This window comes from Euphorbia lathyris, chromosome 10, assembly GCF_963576675.1.
Source record: "Euphorbia lathyris chromosome 10, ddEupLath1.1, whole genome shotgun sequence".
Lineage (NCBI taxonomy): Eukaryota > Viridiplantae > Streptophyta > Magnoliopsida > Malpighiales > Euphorbiaceae > Euphorbia > Euphorbia lathyris.
The window spans coordinates 38176585-38194201 of record NC_088919.1 but is presented as its reverse complement, the minus strand read 5'-3'; the positions used below and the strand labels follow the sequence as shown (position 1 = coordinate 38194201).

The 17617-nt window shown below is 30.5% G+C and overlaps 1 protein-coding gene across 1 annotated transcript; it reads right to left on the bottom strand.

The window, feature by feature from the left end:
• Positions 1 to 15706: 15706 nt before the first annotated feature.
• LOC136209835 (uncharacterized) lies at positions 15707 to 17001 on the bottom strand. Its single transcript, XM_066001434.1, has one exon. It carries the CDS (start codon positions 16956 to 16958, stop codon positions 16002 to 16004), a length of 957 nt encoding a protein of 318 aa, XP_065857506.1. The 5' UTR covers positions 16959 to 17001; the 3' UTR covers positions 15707 to 16001.
• Positions 17002 to 17617: the final 616 nt, after the last annotated feature.

The following is a 17617-nucleotide window of genomic DNA, read 5'->3' as shown; positions in this document are numbered from 1 at the left end:
TTACAGAGTAAATAGAAAATATAACTAGAACCAAATAATTTAAACAATAAAACAAGAAAATATTCTATTTTATTTTTAAAGATTTCTGATTTCTTTTCAGATAAAAGGATTCCATGTTGTCGTACTGTTTTTATAAATACATCTAGGTGCTGTAAATGGTCTGCTATATTATTACTGTAGATTAATATATCATCGACATAAACTACACAGAAGTCATTTAATTTTCTAAATATCGTATCCATTCGTCGTTGAAATATCTGGGGTGCATTTTTCAAACCAAAAGGTAACACAATCCATTCATAATGTCCTTGTGGTGCACTAAATGCTGTTAAAGGTCTTGATTCTTTAGTAAGCTTAATTTGCCAAAAGCCACTTTTACAATCAAATTTACTAAACCACTTTTTTCCTGATAATCTATTAATTAAATTTCTCTTATAAGGTAAAAAATATCCATCAAAAATCGTTTTCTTATTTAGTTCTCGATAATCTATTACCATTCTTGCTTTGCCTCTCTTTTGTTCGCTATGTTTTCTTACTAAGAATGCCGGGCTACTATGAGGGTTTTTACTTTCTTGAATTAATTTTAAGTCTAATAATTCTTTTATTTGTATTTCAAATTCCTTTTGATCATCAGGACTATATCTTATTGGTCTAGTGCGAACAACATCATTAGGGTTTATGAGTTCTATCTTAGCATATATCTTTTCTTTTTCCCACAACGTTATAGGGTTTTCTCCAAAGTTGATCTTTAAATGGTCTAAATATGTTTGTTTTAAAAGTTCTAAATTAGTATCTCTGTTTGTTTTGATATTATGTATTGTGAGTGGATATAAAGGTAGGACGCGTTTAAGGATAATCCATTTATTACAAGGAGTTAAAAGACTTATGGTTTCAGGTTTGATTAGCTGGACTTTAAAGAAATCAAGGAAATTATTTCCTAATAATATATGTTGTTTCATATTATTTTCTTGATAAATTATGGGTAATCGAAAGATTGTCTTGTTAAGTATTAATCTCATATTTTCGGCTATAATATCTAATTCTTTCATTTGTTCATTAAATCCTGTAACTCTGACCTTATGTCCTTTAGATCTTTTCCATTTATGGGGAACTAGTACATCTTGCTTCGCTAAACATATATCAGCTCCACTATCTATAAATATGCGGCGTTTTATCATCTTATTAGGTTTATATTCTACCGGTGCTTCTACATATATGGCTACCATTAGTTATTAGTTTCACTATCTTCATATTCTATTGGTTCTAATTCTTCTGAGTTCTCACCTTCTGTTTCAGTAATATAAAATTCATCTTCTTTATGCCATTTATCATCGCTGGCTCTTATTTGTTCTAGACTCATTATAAATTCTGTTGTTCCTATATATTTGACACCTTTTTGTTTTAATTTAGGGCATTTATTAGCATAATGTCCTTTCTCATTACAATTCCAACATTTACATTCTGTAAATTTAGTATTTTTATCCCTTAGTGGTCTTTCTCGTCTTTTCCTAAATTTTCGTTTATATCTAAATCTGTTCCGATTTTCGGGATTATTTTTATATCGTCTAAATCGTTTTCGTCGAAATCGTCCATTATCATACTTGTTAGTATAAGACTTCTTATATGTCGGATTATGTCTATAAGTGCGATTAGGAGTATATCGTCTATATTTTCTCCTAACTTTATCATCACAACCAAAAACTAACCGTTTTTCCGGGAATCCACATATTTCTCGTAACCCGAGTTTCTTATCCTTTTTAACCTTTTGTTGAACTCTATATTCTTCACATTTTCGCATAAGATAAGCTCGTAGTACTCTAATTCTTTCTCCTAATGTATTTTCTTTTGGTTCTAATTGAGTATATTCTTTTGAAACTTCTACGTTGTATGGGTTTGGTAAGTGGTCATAATATAGTTGTTGGTATATCAATCCTTCTTGTGGTAAAAACCTAGCTTCATAAAAGAACTTAGTAAAACTGATAGTATATTCTGGTAATTTACTAATTTTACAACATTTCATGTTATTCAAATTCATTATTATTTCAGCTTTTCTTTCAGCAAATACTGTTTCTCTAGCCACTAACCATCTTTCTCCTAAAAATTCTCTTTTTAATACCATATCGAATAATAATAACATTGATTTCCAATCATGAGCACAAGCTTCTATTTGTGGTCTTAACTGATGAGTTATAGATTCCATCCAAAATCCTACTTTTCCTATCATTGTTTTAGAGATTAGGTCATACATATAATCTAAATTTTCAGTGTGAGATGAATTCATTAAGGCTATGTACATTCCTAAATTCCAATCATTTATTCGTCTACTTATTTCTTGTTCATCATAGACATTATCTAAGTCTAAAAAATATCCATTTGGATTTAATCCTTGAGACATAGATCCTATAAATTCTTTAAAGTCTCCTTGTTGGCCTATAGGTATATGTTGTGGAATCGTAGGTACTCTTTTAGTTACTACGTCTAAATTGGGGTCTATCATTTCTTCTTCTGGATAATTATCGGCATCTTCGTTTACTATATTTTCTGATCCTATATCTGATTCTTCATACCTAGTGTATTTGTTGTTGTATTCGTTGTTTTCTATATCACTTTCTGGTTCTTCTTCTATTATTGCATTAATGTTCTTCATTTGTTCTAATGCTTTCATTATTTGATGATTTTCTTCTATTAATTTTGTTTCATCTTTATTTTCTTCTTCTATATACCCAATGATTTTTAGTTTATTTTCACTTTGAATATCTGAACTATCTGAACTATCACTACTACTGTTACTGATGTGAATAGTTTTCCCTTTTACTTCTTTAACCATTGTTCTTAAGACTCTTACTTCTTCCTTTAAGTCTTTTAATTCATCTGTAATGTGGATTAGCTCTGTTTTTGTTTGTTTTAATTCTAGCTTTGTTTCTTTTAATTCTTTTTTAGTATTTTTAAATTTGTGTTTATATTTTTTATATTTTTCGACCCATTCTGTACTCGAATTTATGACTAATTTTATGTTTTCTTTTTGTAGGTCTTTGATTTCTTTATGTTGTTTTTCGATTTTTAGTTGAAGGTATTCGGCTTCGGTGCTTACGTCTACATTGGATGGTTTAGCATCATTGTCTTTGAGTTTGCTGTTTTTTAGCGGTTCATATTTGTATTTTTCCTTTTCAATAATTTCTTGGGCGTGATTTTTAAGAAATGTTATTACACTATGTTCTTGTTCGGCCATTAGATTAGAATTGTCCTTTTTTGTGTAAATCGGTTAACAGATCTAAGGTTTTATTTACGGTTGTAGGGATTTTAGGTTTTATTTCACTTATATCCATCATTATTGGGTCCTTGCTTCGTCTCCAAGCATCTATGGGTACTATTTCTGGAGTTTTAGGGTGTGTTATAGTAATGTTTAGATTTTCTCCTGAGGTAATGCTACAGCTTTCTTCTATGGGTCTTTTTCTTTTGTCTATATTAGCTACTAACATGTTTAATTTTTCCAAAATTATCTTAAACGTTGGTATTTCCGATGTATTCCACAGTTTTGTTAATTAATGTGTTATCATTTCTTGGATTTGAATATGGTTTTCTTGTATTAAACTAAGAGTATTCTTTAATTGTTCTTTTGCTACAATCTCTATCCATATTTGGTCCAATTTTTGGTTAGGATCACTCATCTTTGTAGATTCTTTTTATCCATCTGTCTTCAAGTTTGATCCATTCTTTCTTAGGTGGTTCTAATAAAGAGTTTAATTGTTTGATTTCACATTCTAGTCTCTGTTGTTTAGATTCAATTTCTAAATATTTTATTTGAGATTCTATGATTGTCTCTGCCATAATAGTTTTTATTATTTTTTCGCTTTTTTATCAAGTTGTTGTCGTATGTTCATATTTTATTTATATACCGTATTTTGTTTTGGTCCTCTATCGTAATTCCTTCATTATTTATCTTATATTTTATTTTATTTAAAAAGTCGTATCCTAATAATAGTGCATATGTACTATCATATTCTGTTACTCCTACAATTATCTCATATTCTAGATCTTGAATTTTAAATCTAATTCTTATGCTTTTAGTTATGATTATTTCTCTTGTACTATTTGGACAGTTATAAGTTTGTGGTTCGATTAGTTCACATTTATTTTCATTTATTTGGCTAATATGTACTAAACTTTTGGTTCCTGTATTAATTTCAGCTATACAGTCAGTTGCTCGTAGCTCATTAAATAATATTACTTTTATTCGTAACTTATCTTCATAATATGTATGTAATAAATCTAATGTTCTCGGTTGTCTTATTATTTCTTTCTTAAAACTTAACCTTCCTCCTTCTATCCTAGGTAATAATTTCTGGATTGGTTGTAGTTTTCTAGAATTAAAATCTATACATATTTCGTCTGGTATTGTTATGATGGAATTTTCCTTATGTTCTAGTGGTTCTAATATTTCCTGATATAATTTTGGTACTAATATATCCCTATCATTTTGTTTTCTGATATGATGAGTACCTGTAAGGGCATATATCATTTTTGTTTCTATACTAATTACTTTACTTCCTGGGGGCATTCTTATTCCTTCTAATTTATAATAGAGTGTTAAAGCTAGATCTTTATGTTTATCTTCTAATGAGATACTAAAATCTGGTTGAATTGTGAATTTAAGTTTCTGATAAATTAAGTTTCCTCTTACTACTGCTATTAAGGCATCTTGGATATTATCTAATATTCTATCATCTAATACATATATTTGAATAGGAGTATCGATATTTTTCTGAAAATATGCTTTTATAGTGAATTCTATTCCTCCAAAGTAAATATTCCTATATTTCTTTGCTTCTTTATGTGATAATTTGGATAATTCTCTTTTTATTACGTCATTTGTTATTAAATTTATCTTTGCTCTACCATTTATAGTAGTTGTATCTATAATATTCTCATGCTTCTGAACAATATATCGTATATTTTTATTTCTCTCAAACCATTTTGTTTTAAATATCTTATTTACAGATAGCTCTTCAGTTTCATCTTGTATTTTCTGATAAATATCTGGTTTAAAACTTAAAGTTTGAGTTATACCACCTTCATAAGTATCTATTTGATAGTAGATATTAGTATTTTCTGTATGGGTTTGTTCTGTTATTTCTTTATTCTCTTCCATTGATTAAAGCTTGAATATGTCTGTAACTTTCAGTAATTATTTGTTTTTGAATTTCTATTGTCTCTTCTTGCTCTCTATGTTTTTCTTCTAATCGTTTTACTTCATCTTCTAAGTCAAAAACTCTTTTTTGTAATTTTATCTTTTCAATACGCTTAGCATCTAAAGCACCTTGTGCTACTTCTAATTGTCTATCTTTTAATTCCATAATTTGTAATGCTCTTCTACAACTTATAATATGTTGATTGATATCCTGATTATAAATTAATGGTTTTTCAGCAATAATCCTAAGACTTTCAACTGGTATATCCATTATCTAGTGTGTATAATTCTGAAAAATCACGATTGTGAAATTAATTAGGCATTTAATCATTTCTACTTTTCTTATTAACATTATATGCCTATTTAGATCACTAGTTCCTATATTAAGGAGATGTTGGTAATATTCTAATAATATAATTAATTTGCCTAATAGAATAGAAATTTCTAAACTATTGCTTAAATCTAATTCAATTATGCCGCTTGTAATTTTGTCAACTGCTTTCCTATGAATATTAAGCTGTGATGCAAACATACTGGTATATGAAGATGACATAGTGATTTCAAAAAGTTCTAACTATTTGTGAGATCCTTTTAAGGCTCTGATACCATTTTATGTGAACCGTTTTTTCTGATGTGTATAATGTGTGCAGGATCGCTCTTATGACCCTAAAAAGGGTAGGAAGACAAACGACTGCTGAAGTAAACATTGTTAAATGAAATTTAACATCCATAATATATTAAACCTTTAAGTGTAACTAATGATAACAAATTAATTTAATTAGAACAAGAGTTATAGAGGAACTCTAGTATACCTTTCAAAGCAATCCTCAGTGGAGACTTCTGAACTCTGCCTGACACCCTCTCATCATCATCATGGGTTATGGCTGTGTTCCAGCATCTCTACACACCTCTTGGATTCGTCTGAAGGCTAACTATTGTTGCTTTATAACTCTGGATCTTTTTAAACTAATATGCTATACGGAAGTTAAACTTAAGTAGTTAACAACTATGGATGCTAAAAGGGGAAGTTTAGAAAGCCATGGATATAGAGAGAAAGAAAGCTTTTATTGCTCAAAGCAAGTTATATCTCATACATCATATGTCTTCTCCTTATATAGGTAGAAGATCAAAGGTGAAATTACTAAAAAGGAGATTACATCATCACAAAAGTTAAAAGTACAAACTTTTAGGTTACACGTGTCGAATGCTTCTTATTTTGCTCTTCCACCTCAAGCTTTACATCTTGCCACTAATCTCTAATGTTTCCACCTCATGCTTCTTCTTTGGACACATGTCTCTTCATATCTTCATGTCTTGCCACGTGTTGATCTTATTGCCACCTTTTCTTTAGGTATTGACACCTCGTTCTTATATTTCTTATTTTTCTTATCCATTTTTATCTCATTTTCTAAATAAATGGATCCTCCTCTTTTCCTGGATGGGCTTCTTCTTTGGGCCTTATGGAGTCAATATTCATGGGCTCAGGTCTTATGGGCTCAATTCTAATTAAACATGATTTTCTTGGGCCATATATAGATTCATAATGGGCTAATGTATCTGAACTATGTTTATATTTCTTATCCATCAATTTCGTATGCATTTCTATCAAAATTTGTTGACTCGTTTCATCACCCATTTCCATTAAATAGTTGATAGTTATCATTTCTTCAACTTCTCCATGATTCGATCTGGCTATTATAGCCACCTTTTTATTTCTAATATAGTCTTCGAGTCTACATTTGATCGTATGGATTCCATGTGCTCGTTTTTCTCCTAACCAAGATTTAAAATTTTCTAATTTGCATGGAATGTCCCATTGATGGTCAGAATTATCTACATCAATCTTAGTGTTTCTACCAGTCTTAAAAATCTGAGCAATTATTATCGGTTTCCCTTCTAAGTCCATAGCAGCATCAAAAATTTGAACACAAAATATTCCTCTTCCAAATTTTAATCCAAGTTCGTCAATGAATCTGGGTATGATAGATGGGAGTTTTGAAACACTATTAAGGCTCTCATCAGTCATGACTTTGTCCAGAAATCCATATCGAAATAGTTTCTGAACAACATCTGGACTGCAGTCTTCTGAGCATATATACCTAGGGTATTTGGTCATCTTAATGGTTCTATATACGGTTTGACTCTTCTTATATGTAAAAAATTTCATGATATTCTTATATGCTTCTGTCATTTCTGGAGGGAATTGTATAACCTGGGAGGTTGTGATTTCTGATGAGTTCTGATTAATCAGCTTAGAATGGTTCAAGGTGGTGGCTCCTGAGAGTCCACTAGATGAAGTTGGCAGCTCAATTGGCTTCTTATGAAGATCTCCTAACAACTCATAAGATGATCTAGGAGTCATGGTTCGTATATTCTGATTGTTCTGAGACTGGAGTTTCTTGAGTTCTTCCTCAAGGTTGTCCAGAAAGTTCTCATGATTTCTGATCATTGCCAGCATCTGGCGGTTCTGATTTCTGATTTCTGATATTCGCTGGATCATTATCTCCATTCCTGCTCAAAAAATCAGCTAAGATATTTCGTTTTCCAGAGATAGGTTTAACAACAAAATTATAGCAATTGAAAAAACTTTGCCAATGCCTTCTTTTGTTCAGTTCTGGTAGGGGATCTATTTTATTTCTGATAAATGCTCCTACTTGTGTATTATCTGTTCTTATGATAAATTCTATGGGTAACAAATGATACCTAAATCCTTTAATTCCATTTTTAACAGCTAGTAATTCTTTTTCATTGATATGATAATTTTTCTCTGAGGGTTTCCAAGTTCCTGATCTATAGCCACATATTAAAGGAGTTTCTTTGTCTATATCTTCTTTTCTATATGCGATGAGTACTGCTCCCCACCCGATATCACTAGCATCTGTATATAATTCTAATTGATCATTATCTTTAGGTAGTCTTAATTTTGGGAGAACTTTTACTGCTTCTTTTATTTTTCTTATAGTATCAGTATGAGTTGTCGTCCATTCAAATACTTTATGTTTCTTAATTAGCTCTTGCAAGGGTTGTCGTAATTTTGGTAAGTCTTTTATATAATCTGATGCATAATTTATTATTCCTAGAAATTGTTGGACTTCTTTCTTAGTATCTAATTTTTCTTTAAAATTTTCGATTCTAGTTACGATATGATCTTGTAGTTGTAATCCTTCACTATCTATTATATATCCTACATTGATAAAGTTAGTGTCTCAAAGGAAATGTCCATTTTCTTTTCATTCTGATCTGTTAACAATTGAAAATATATTTCAGAATATAGATCCAAAATAGACATGCACAAGGGCGAATTCAGGATTTCTCCCCCATGGAGGTAACAATACGACTAAAATAATTCTTATCCAAAAAATAATAATTATAGAAAACCAGGGATCAAAGCTCAAGTTCAAGTAAAATAGTAGCAGAAATATCAAATCAAAATTGAAGTAGGAGCAAAAAAAATACCAAAGCAGAGAGGAGCTAGATGGAGTGCTGGACCAACGATCCAATTACGGAGGGATTGGCTGTCGATTTTGATTTAATCTTACTTAGGATTAGAGATTTCAATTTAGACTTAAGAAGAAAGGGGAATCGAGGAAGAAGAACTAAATAGATTAAAGAGAGTAAGAGAGACCGATGGTTTGTTTTAGAACTTTTTTTTTTTGCAGGGATTAGAACCTATTTAGTTTTACATTTAAATATTTACTTTTTACTTTTGTTGTAAATAAAACGACATAGTTCTAATTAAATAAAACGATGTTGTTTTGCTTTAAAACAGAAATAAAAAAAATAAAAATAAAATCTTAAATTTAAAATCATTCTTCATCCTCAATTATAAAACCAATAAACTTTAAACCTCAGGAACAAAGCACTAAAACTTCAAATTAATACCTGGATTTTAAAAAAAATACAAATGTCAATGGGGACAACTGCCCCACTGCCCCCCTGGACATGCAAGTGGCTCTTGACGTGATTAAGAGGTAATCCTTTTACATTAATCAAGTAAAGAATGCTCTACGGGGTTTCTCCTGCAATCGTGAGATACAAATCATGATATGAGATACTTAAGTTACTTCTTCCGAAATAATGATAAAAGGAAAACAAAAAAAAAATCATTGACATAATTATAATGAGATTCCATTAACCTGGATAAATTCAAATTAAAACAAGTCTCATAGAATTAATACGAATAGTCAATAATAGAGAAATATTTCATCCACGTACCTCAAAAGCAACAGAACTTCCATTCAAGTTGAAATAATGAATATGATACTATACCAACCAATTAGAAGTCAATTCACTAATGAATGTTGTTTTTCCTGCAAAACAAAATAGAAAGTCAAAACTCATACAAAGGGAATGCAATAAATTCAACTATCTTGATTTAAACAATTAAATCTTTGTTTTAGTTATCCTTTTTTTTTTTTTCTTTTGTATTACATTCAATTTTCTTAATAGTGTTTCTCATATTTTAACTAACCAGGGGCGGAGCCAGCCTAGGATTGCCGACCATTGACTCCATCCTTGAGTATCGATAATTCGGCCCCTTGTAGCCCCCTAATATTAGTTTATATAGTCTCTATATAGTATCATTACAATATTTTAAGATAGACAAGATGGTTTAAGATGCATAATTCATATTCAAGACGTCATAGCATTAATAATCCCCACCAATCTCATTTTATTTTAGAATTTTTTTAATTTATTTGAACTTTATTTTTTAATAATTATAAAAGTATGTTACTATTATTAATTAATTGAAATGGACTCTTTATTTTTATAACACTTTTGAACTCATTTTTATTATGTCTTTTCCATTTAAAAATTAATTTTCTATTTTTGAAACTCAATTAAATTAATTTCTAAATTAAATTTTATTTTATGAAAATATAAAAAAATTAAAATTAAAATAAAATAAAATAAAATGTCAAAATGTTATAATTTTTTAAAAACTAGCATTGAAATAATAGAAAATTAAATATGTCTATTCCTTTTACTTTGACACTTGTAATGTTTTAGCCAACACATCAAAACAACGTTGTTTTAACCCGCTGGAAACTAAAAAAACAAATTTCCAACCCTAATGATCTGGATTTTAAAAATTACTCTCACCTTCAAAATTATCAATATAAAGTAAGCTAGGCCCTAATTTTTTGATGGAAAATATGAATAAGTGCCTAGACTAGTTTTGAAGCCATGAATTCAAACACCATTATTGCTTCTAAATCATTGTCAGCCCATGTGTTGTCTAGATTTCTATTGGAAGACCTATTGGATTTAAACTTAATCCAAACAAAAGGAGGAGAATTCCATTTAATGGAGATTCGTGAATTCTTTTCACCTTGGTATTATAGTTGTTTCTAAATTTCCACAAGTCAACAACTTAAGTTATAATAAATTCAATTTTGTTAACAGTGCACTTATACTAACCAAATATTTGGTTGTTTCACCGAATAATGGTAGCAAGCATAACCAACAACATAACATAAAAAATGGAAGGTTAATAGCTAAAGTTACCATTGATCTAATTTTCCTAAGCGTAGGCATTAAAAATACCACAACAAATTGGTATATCAAATGGGACTCTCAATTACGGTGCCGCCAAAGAAAAATGATTTTTAGTCCAAAGATCAAGTTATTAACCACAGTGTAATATGAACTTAAAAAAATATTTGATTCATATGTTTCTATTTATGGTTGTGGATGGTTAGTAGTTAAAATTTTATAAAACATTTTTTAACATGAAAAAAGACAAAATGTAATACGAATATGGGAGTATCAACATTGAGTTAAGTTATTCTTGTCATCAGCAAATAAGATCATCAATATTCAACATCCATTAATGAAGATAAGGGCATGACTCCATTTTAAACTTCAAATTTAATCCCATCTTTAATTTGTTGATTTTTTTTTTAAATATATTTATTATTATAACTGCACGAAATTATAGTTGGCGTATTTGTAGCCCATATCGCATCAAACATGATCTGATTAATTATTTTAAATATTCCATTATTAAAAACAATCATGTAAGCTCCTGGCAAGTAATAAGCATTTGAGACTTCTAATTAAAGGATTATAACTAATTTAATTATGTAATTATTGACTCAACTATTGGACGGAATTCTAACAAATGCAAACTACTTACTAGAATTTGAGAGTGTAAAAGTAGCGGAAACATTAAAAAAAATATAAAAAATACTCATAACGTTTATATTTTGAAGCAGTTTTATCTCTAACGTTTAAAATGATGCAATTTTACTTTAATGTTAATAAAGAATAGCAATTTTACTTCTAAATTTTAGGAGTGTTTCTCTAAGTTGTAAAAACATCCTCTAAAAGTCAATAGTTTAGTCAATCATAAATAATCTTTTTATTAGCTTTCTTTATTTAACATGATCACTTGTTGACCAAGAATATCTCTAGCAATAATAATAGTGGAAATTTTAAGAAACAAAAGTAGTATTTCTATTAGGGAAAAAAAAAACAAAAAGCATTATTAAATCCGTGAACTTTGGCTGTTTTAAGAATTAAACCAATGATCATTATTTTTTCATATTGAGTCCTTGATCATTAATTTTACTATGAATTAGGTCTTTATTTGACTTTTTTTTTATCGAGTTTGGACTGCATACATCGTTAGGGTCATTCGACTTGTTGACATTGACAAATAAAAATAAGAATGGTTTGACTAGGAGAGATAAAAATTAAAAACTAAAATGAAATTATAGAAATTAATTTTCAGTATATTCTTCGAAACACGATTTTCTCCACTTCTATTTTGTGATTTTCAACATTAGAATCACCAAATCGATCCTCTCCTCTTCTAAACTCGACGAAAAAACTAAATACGGGCTAAATCCATAACAAAATCAATGATCAAATGCTCAATGTGGAAAAATAATTGATCAGAAACTTGATCCTTAAAATGTAAAATTCAGGGGTTTAATTATATTTTTTGCCTAAAAAAATATCTCCTTCTTGTTTTACAAAAAAAAAAATATAAGATTGAAATTGTCAGTAGTTTAGGGAGTGTTTGGTAATATGGTTAGTTTTCTTATCATTAAGATTCAGAGTTAGCTAGATTTTATTTTTCTGTAAACTAAAAACAATGCAATTATCGTATCATTGATGTAAAAATATACTAATATTATTGTTAATAAAAAAAATGAATTTATTTTATGCATTATCTCAAATGTTCTGATTAATATTTTAATTTTACCTCAAATGTAATAAAATAATCCTAAAAGGTATAAAAACTATTGTTATATATATATATATATATATATATAACGATAAGCATAAATTCAGTTTGGAGCAAAATAGCCCAAATGCAAGTCATGTTATTCAATCATAATACAAATCTTAAGATAATTTGAAAACAAATGATCCTAATCTTTAAAACCTCATCCTCATCCTCATCTTCTAAATTACAACCAAAACTTGCATTCTATCTCTTATATAATTCAAAGTCAATTTTAATTTAAATTCCAATAAATCGTATTTTCAAACATATTAAAAAGAAGTTTAATATTTAAAATGAATTTTTTTTATTGAATTATTTCTCAAATAAAACAACTTTCACTTATTAAAGAAAGCGATAAGAAACTTCGAGAAAAAGACAGTATCTATAAATAATGGTTATTTGTATGAAAAGTTTGTTACAAGTATAGACATTACAAATAAATTTGTAACGAGCTCCAACACTAGTTATAATTACATAGTTGTTTTGTAACTCGCCTTTTAAGAAGCTTACAACGTATAACATGTATTATATATACATAATGCGGGCTTATTATAATAGTTTTTTAGTACGATCTATTACGAATATGACATATATTGTATGTGCTTCGAAGTCGAGTGTCAAAAGGTATCTTATTATGAATCGACATTTCGGAGTCAAGTATTTTAGATTTATTAGTTAAACTAGCCAATACGTTTGTGCCACATGCTTTTCAAAAACTACGTACTTTGTCTAGATTTTTTTATAAAGAAAAGGAAACTTATATATCCTTATCCAAAACAGAGGTGGAACATTTCTCAACACACCAAATTCAAACACAGAACTAATTAATAGCAAGCAAGTGAGTTGCTTGGTTCGTAAACCGTTTAATGAAACTAACAAATCAATCACCTAAATGAGTTTAATGTAATTAGAAACTATGTTAAAGGATATGCTTTTAGGGTTGACTTTTAACCCTAATACTTTGCGTGTGTATCTACCCTAAGTTGCGGTCTTTAAAGGACACATATCACAGATAAGATAATAAAAAATTGAATACTTCTTTTATTGTAAGATTGCGTATTTTGTCCGGGATAAAATAAATGAACTCAATTATAAAGATTTTGGAAATTATTCCAAAATCTTTTTTTAAAGAATAATAAAATTCACCATCTACTAGACGGAGACTTTCTGTACTTCGAGGTCGAACGAATGCCTCACCAAGTGAGACTAAACTGCTGAGAGTGAAATCAAAGATGGAAAGAAAATAAAAAGAGAAAGCAAAACCTGAAAAATCTACGCGGTCACTCAGCTGAATAACTTCATCATCTTACCACCCTCCGATATTTCTTCAACCTCAACACAACCCGTAAGAAATAGAGAACTAGTGGACGCAAATGACAACATAATGAAACCCCTTCTAGCCATTTTAGAGTTCGACTGGCGAATAGAGACATGTTTAGGCTCTCTAGATCCAGAGCAATAAAAATTCATGGATGGAATAATCAATCAACTCGTTTACAACCTAGATTCGGTCTAGAAGTTGATAAATATCCTCAAAGACGAATGTGCTTCAAAATGGAGGTTGTGAGGGCAAACTTGAGTGTGGAAAGAGAAACCAATAGGCCCCCGGACAGACAAGACTCTATTGGGGTTCTATTGGACATCACATCACATCGTCCTCTCTTGCCAGAAATCTATCTTCGAAGTCTCAGCAGGTAGGAACCATATGTAGATCGATGGAAGGCAACGCAACCCGTATCACCAAATGTACCTTCATTCCAAACACTCACCACATAATCATCACCACTATTCAAATGGATCTAGGTCCCTCAAACACAAGAAAAGCCACTTGATAAAACTTTGCTGAATCTCATTTAAGAGGTCATGATGCACAAAGCTTTAGGTCTAAGATCTAATGATCGATGGCTCACCAGACTGGATCAAAACATGGGATATCGTGAAGCCCCTATTGTTAAGGAATAAATGTAAAATATCATCCACAAATGCCATGATAGATGTGAGAATTGAGTCCAACATTCTCAAAATAACGGATATCATAAAACCATTATACGCGGAAAGGTTTCAAAAAAACAGCAATCCAGATTCGTTAACTAAATATGGACAGAAATGTAAAGGTCGTAGCTTCGATTATATTGTTGATTGGATCTTCACAATCATCATGTGATCCTTAGTCAAGAAGCTTCAACCTTTTTTACTATTTGGAATGAATGAACTATTGGATTTCACTATTATGCCCAATTGCAAAGGCATTTCGACTCCAATGTGTGCCAATGAAGAGTTTAGTTTAGGATAGGGGGAACCTCATCCTGACTCGAATCAATACCATATGAATTTAGGTAGCTTACAGTACTTATCATTAAGTGTGACATATTTTATACATGTTCTTACTAATGTCCATTGCCATGGCGTTAAGCGCTTGTTGTATTATCTTCAATGCACCAAGAACTGTGATATCTTCTTTCATCATTGGTCCTCATTTCATTTTCATATGCTATGAATGTTTGACGTAATTTGATTTCATAGACTTTCAACAAACAACACTTAGTGGCTCAATCTTCCACTAGAGCCGATTACCAAACCTCGATAAATGAAGCCTTAAAGGTTAGTTGGTAGTAAATTCTATTTCGTAAGGTTATAATTTTTTGTCTTAAGTCACCTCACCTCTTTTATGACAACTTGTTTGCCACATATGTTACAATCAACCATATTTTTTATCAAATGAGCAAGTACATAAAAGTTGATTTCTTTGTTTGAGATCATATTTCTAAAGGTCTAATACATGTTCATTATGTTCTACAATGGATTAAGTGGTCGATATTCTCATGAAAGCGCTTTTCAAAGATCGATTTCAAGATGTGTTATAAGTTCACAATCTACTCTAAACCGGCTCAAACTTAAAGGAGTATAATAATTAATAGAGTAACATATATAGAAATTCCACTTAAGGAAAATATGTTGCATAGAAAAATTTGTAATTAGAGGTATGTTAGAGAATATGGTGCATTCTTTAACGGACAAATAGCATAGATCCTAATTTGTTGGTCTTATATCAAAGGTTCCTTATTATTATTAACAATATGAATATTGTAAGATTACATATTTTAACATAAACCAACCCAATCATATAGATTTTGCAAATTATTCCCAAATCAATATGAATGCCTCACCACCTGAAGCAACAAACAATAACACCCATTCATGTAGATTACTTATTAATTATAAGCATCTTAAAACAAAATCTCACAAAAACAAAAAAAAAAAAGCAATCCATTTATGCGTTAAATCCCTGAATATGACAAAAAAAAACAACCAGAAAGATCGTCATTGACACACATATTTCCAGTGGCGCAAATCATCGAGCAACTGGAGTTCATAATGAGTGTCATAAAATCTTTCTATACCTACCCATTACAGAAAAGAAAATCTTGAATTGGTATAAACATTCCAATTCCTGAGAAAACTTAAATCTTAAGGATACAGAAAAGAAAATCTTGCTGCAAAAATCAAAAACTAGTAGAAACTTAACGCATAAGAAAAACTAACCATAATACCAAACAAACACTCAAACTTGCCATGCTACAAGTAGAATGGGCCACTGGAATCAACCTGCTTGCACAATCCAAGATAAGTAAGATAAAGAACGCGATCTTTAGCCCCGGTTCTATGATTCTCTGTGTGCTTACAAAAATATTTCAGTTGATCCAGAGTACAGCATCCCAGCATCTGTCCCAGCAGCAAGAACAGCCAATTAATCGTTTTCTTCTTCTCAGAAATCACCGGTTTCACGCTGTTTTCTTGCTCGCAGAATTTGCAGGTAGGCAAAACCGGACTCATCCAAACAGCAGGAGCCCTATCATGCATCGAATCCTTGTTAGCAGCGATAAACGAAGCTACTTCATAGAACTTCTCTTTCAGATTATACCCGATCTCATACTGTTTCTCGCATCTTCTGCACTGGACTAAACCAGTGATGGTTTCAATCTTTCTCTCCGCCAATTCTTGAATGTTACGAACGATCGCTCTCTTATCCGACGCCCAAGGGAACGGAGGAGGAAAAGGCTTGTTGTCTTCAACAGTCCGTCGAACACGCTGGCGAGAAGAACGATGAGTGTGTTGAGTCGACGAAGACGCCGACCCCGACCCCGACGCCAACGCCGACGACGGATGATTAAGTTTAAGTGTATCTCCTCCCACCGGTGGAGCTTGGAAAAGAGGAGAGGGAGCAATTAGGGTTCCAGATTGCAGTTGTTGATGGATGAATTCACCTTCAGGAGGTGGACGAAGAGGAAATTGGGGAGATGGTGGGATGAATTCACCTTCAGGAGGAGGACGAATAGGAACTTGGGGAGATGGTGGGATGAATCCATCTTCAGCGGGGGTTTTGGCTTTGTCATTATCGCTATAAGGAAAAGCTAGTTTAAGAGCAAGGAAATCAGAGGAATCATCATGATCAACGCCATTGCTGTTAGTGACACCTTTCCTCTTTCTAGAATCGGGATCATTGGTGTTCATGGCGTCTTGATTCTTGGTCATGTTGTTAATGGGGTGCGTGGGGTGGTTAGGGTTTTCAAGAAGATACTAATAAAGAAGAAGAAGAGATGGTGTTTGGGTAGTTATGAATTTCCAAAGGAGATTGATTCTTATAATTTTGATATGATAACGACTTTCGATTTTGAAATTTAAAGGATTTTTTCTTTTCTCTGTAACTAAATTATAGTATATTTTTATTTCTTCTACAGCATTCTTTTCTGATTTTATTGATTTTCTTTTTGTTTTTAATGTAGGATAAACGGTTTTTTTTTTTAGTTTTAACTCTTTGAATATTTATAATTTTTTTAGAACAAAATGTTGTGTGAATTTCAATATCTTTAAAAGATATTACGGTTAAGTTGTTACATGGTAAAAAAAAAAAAATTGTCTAAAAAATATTCTCTAATATAATTTCATTTAAAAAAATTGGAATAAAAATATAAAATAAAATGATACTCAAGATATATAAATTTATTTTTTCCTATTAAAAGGGAAAAAAGTTTGAGTAAAATTAACCATTTGGAGTAGTCTGTTAAAATCTGGAAAAAAAAAATCACTTAAATAAATAAAAGTGGTTAGATAAAAATCTCCTTTCAATTTTGATATTACCAAATAAATTTTTTTTATGCCAACATAAAAAAATTATATGCATCTTTTACTAG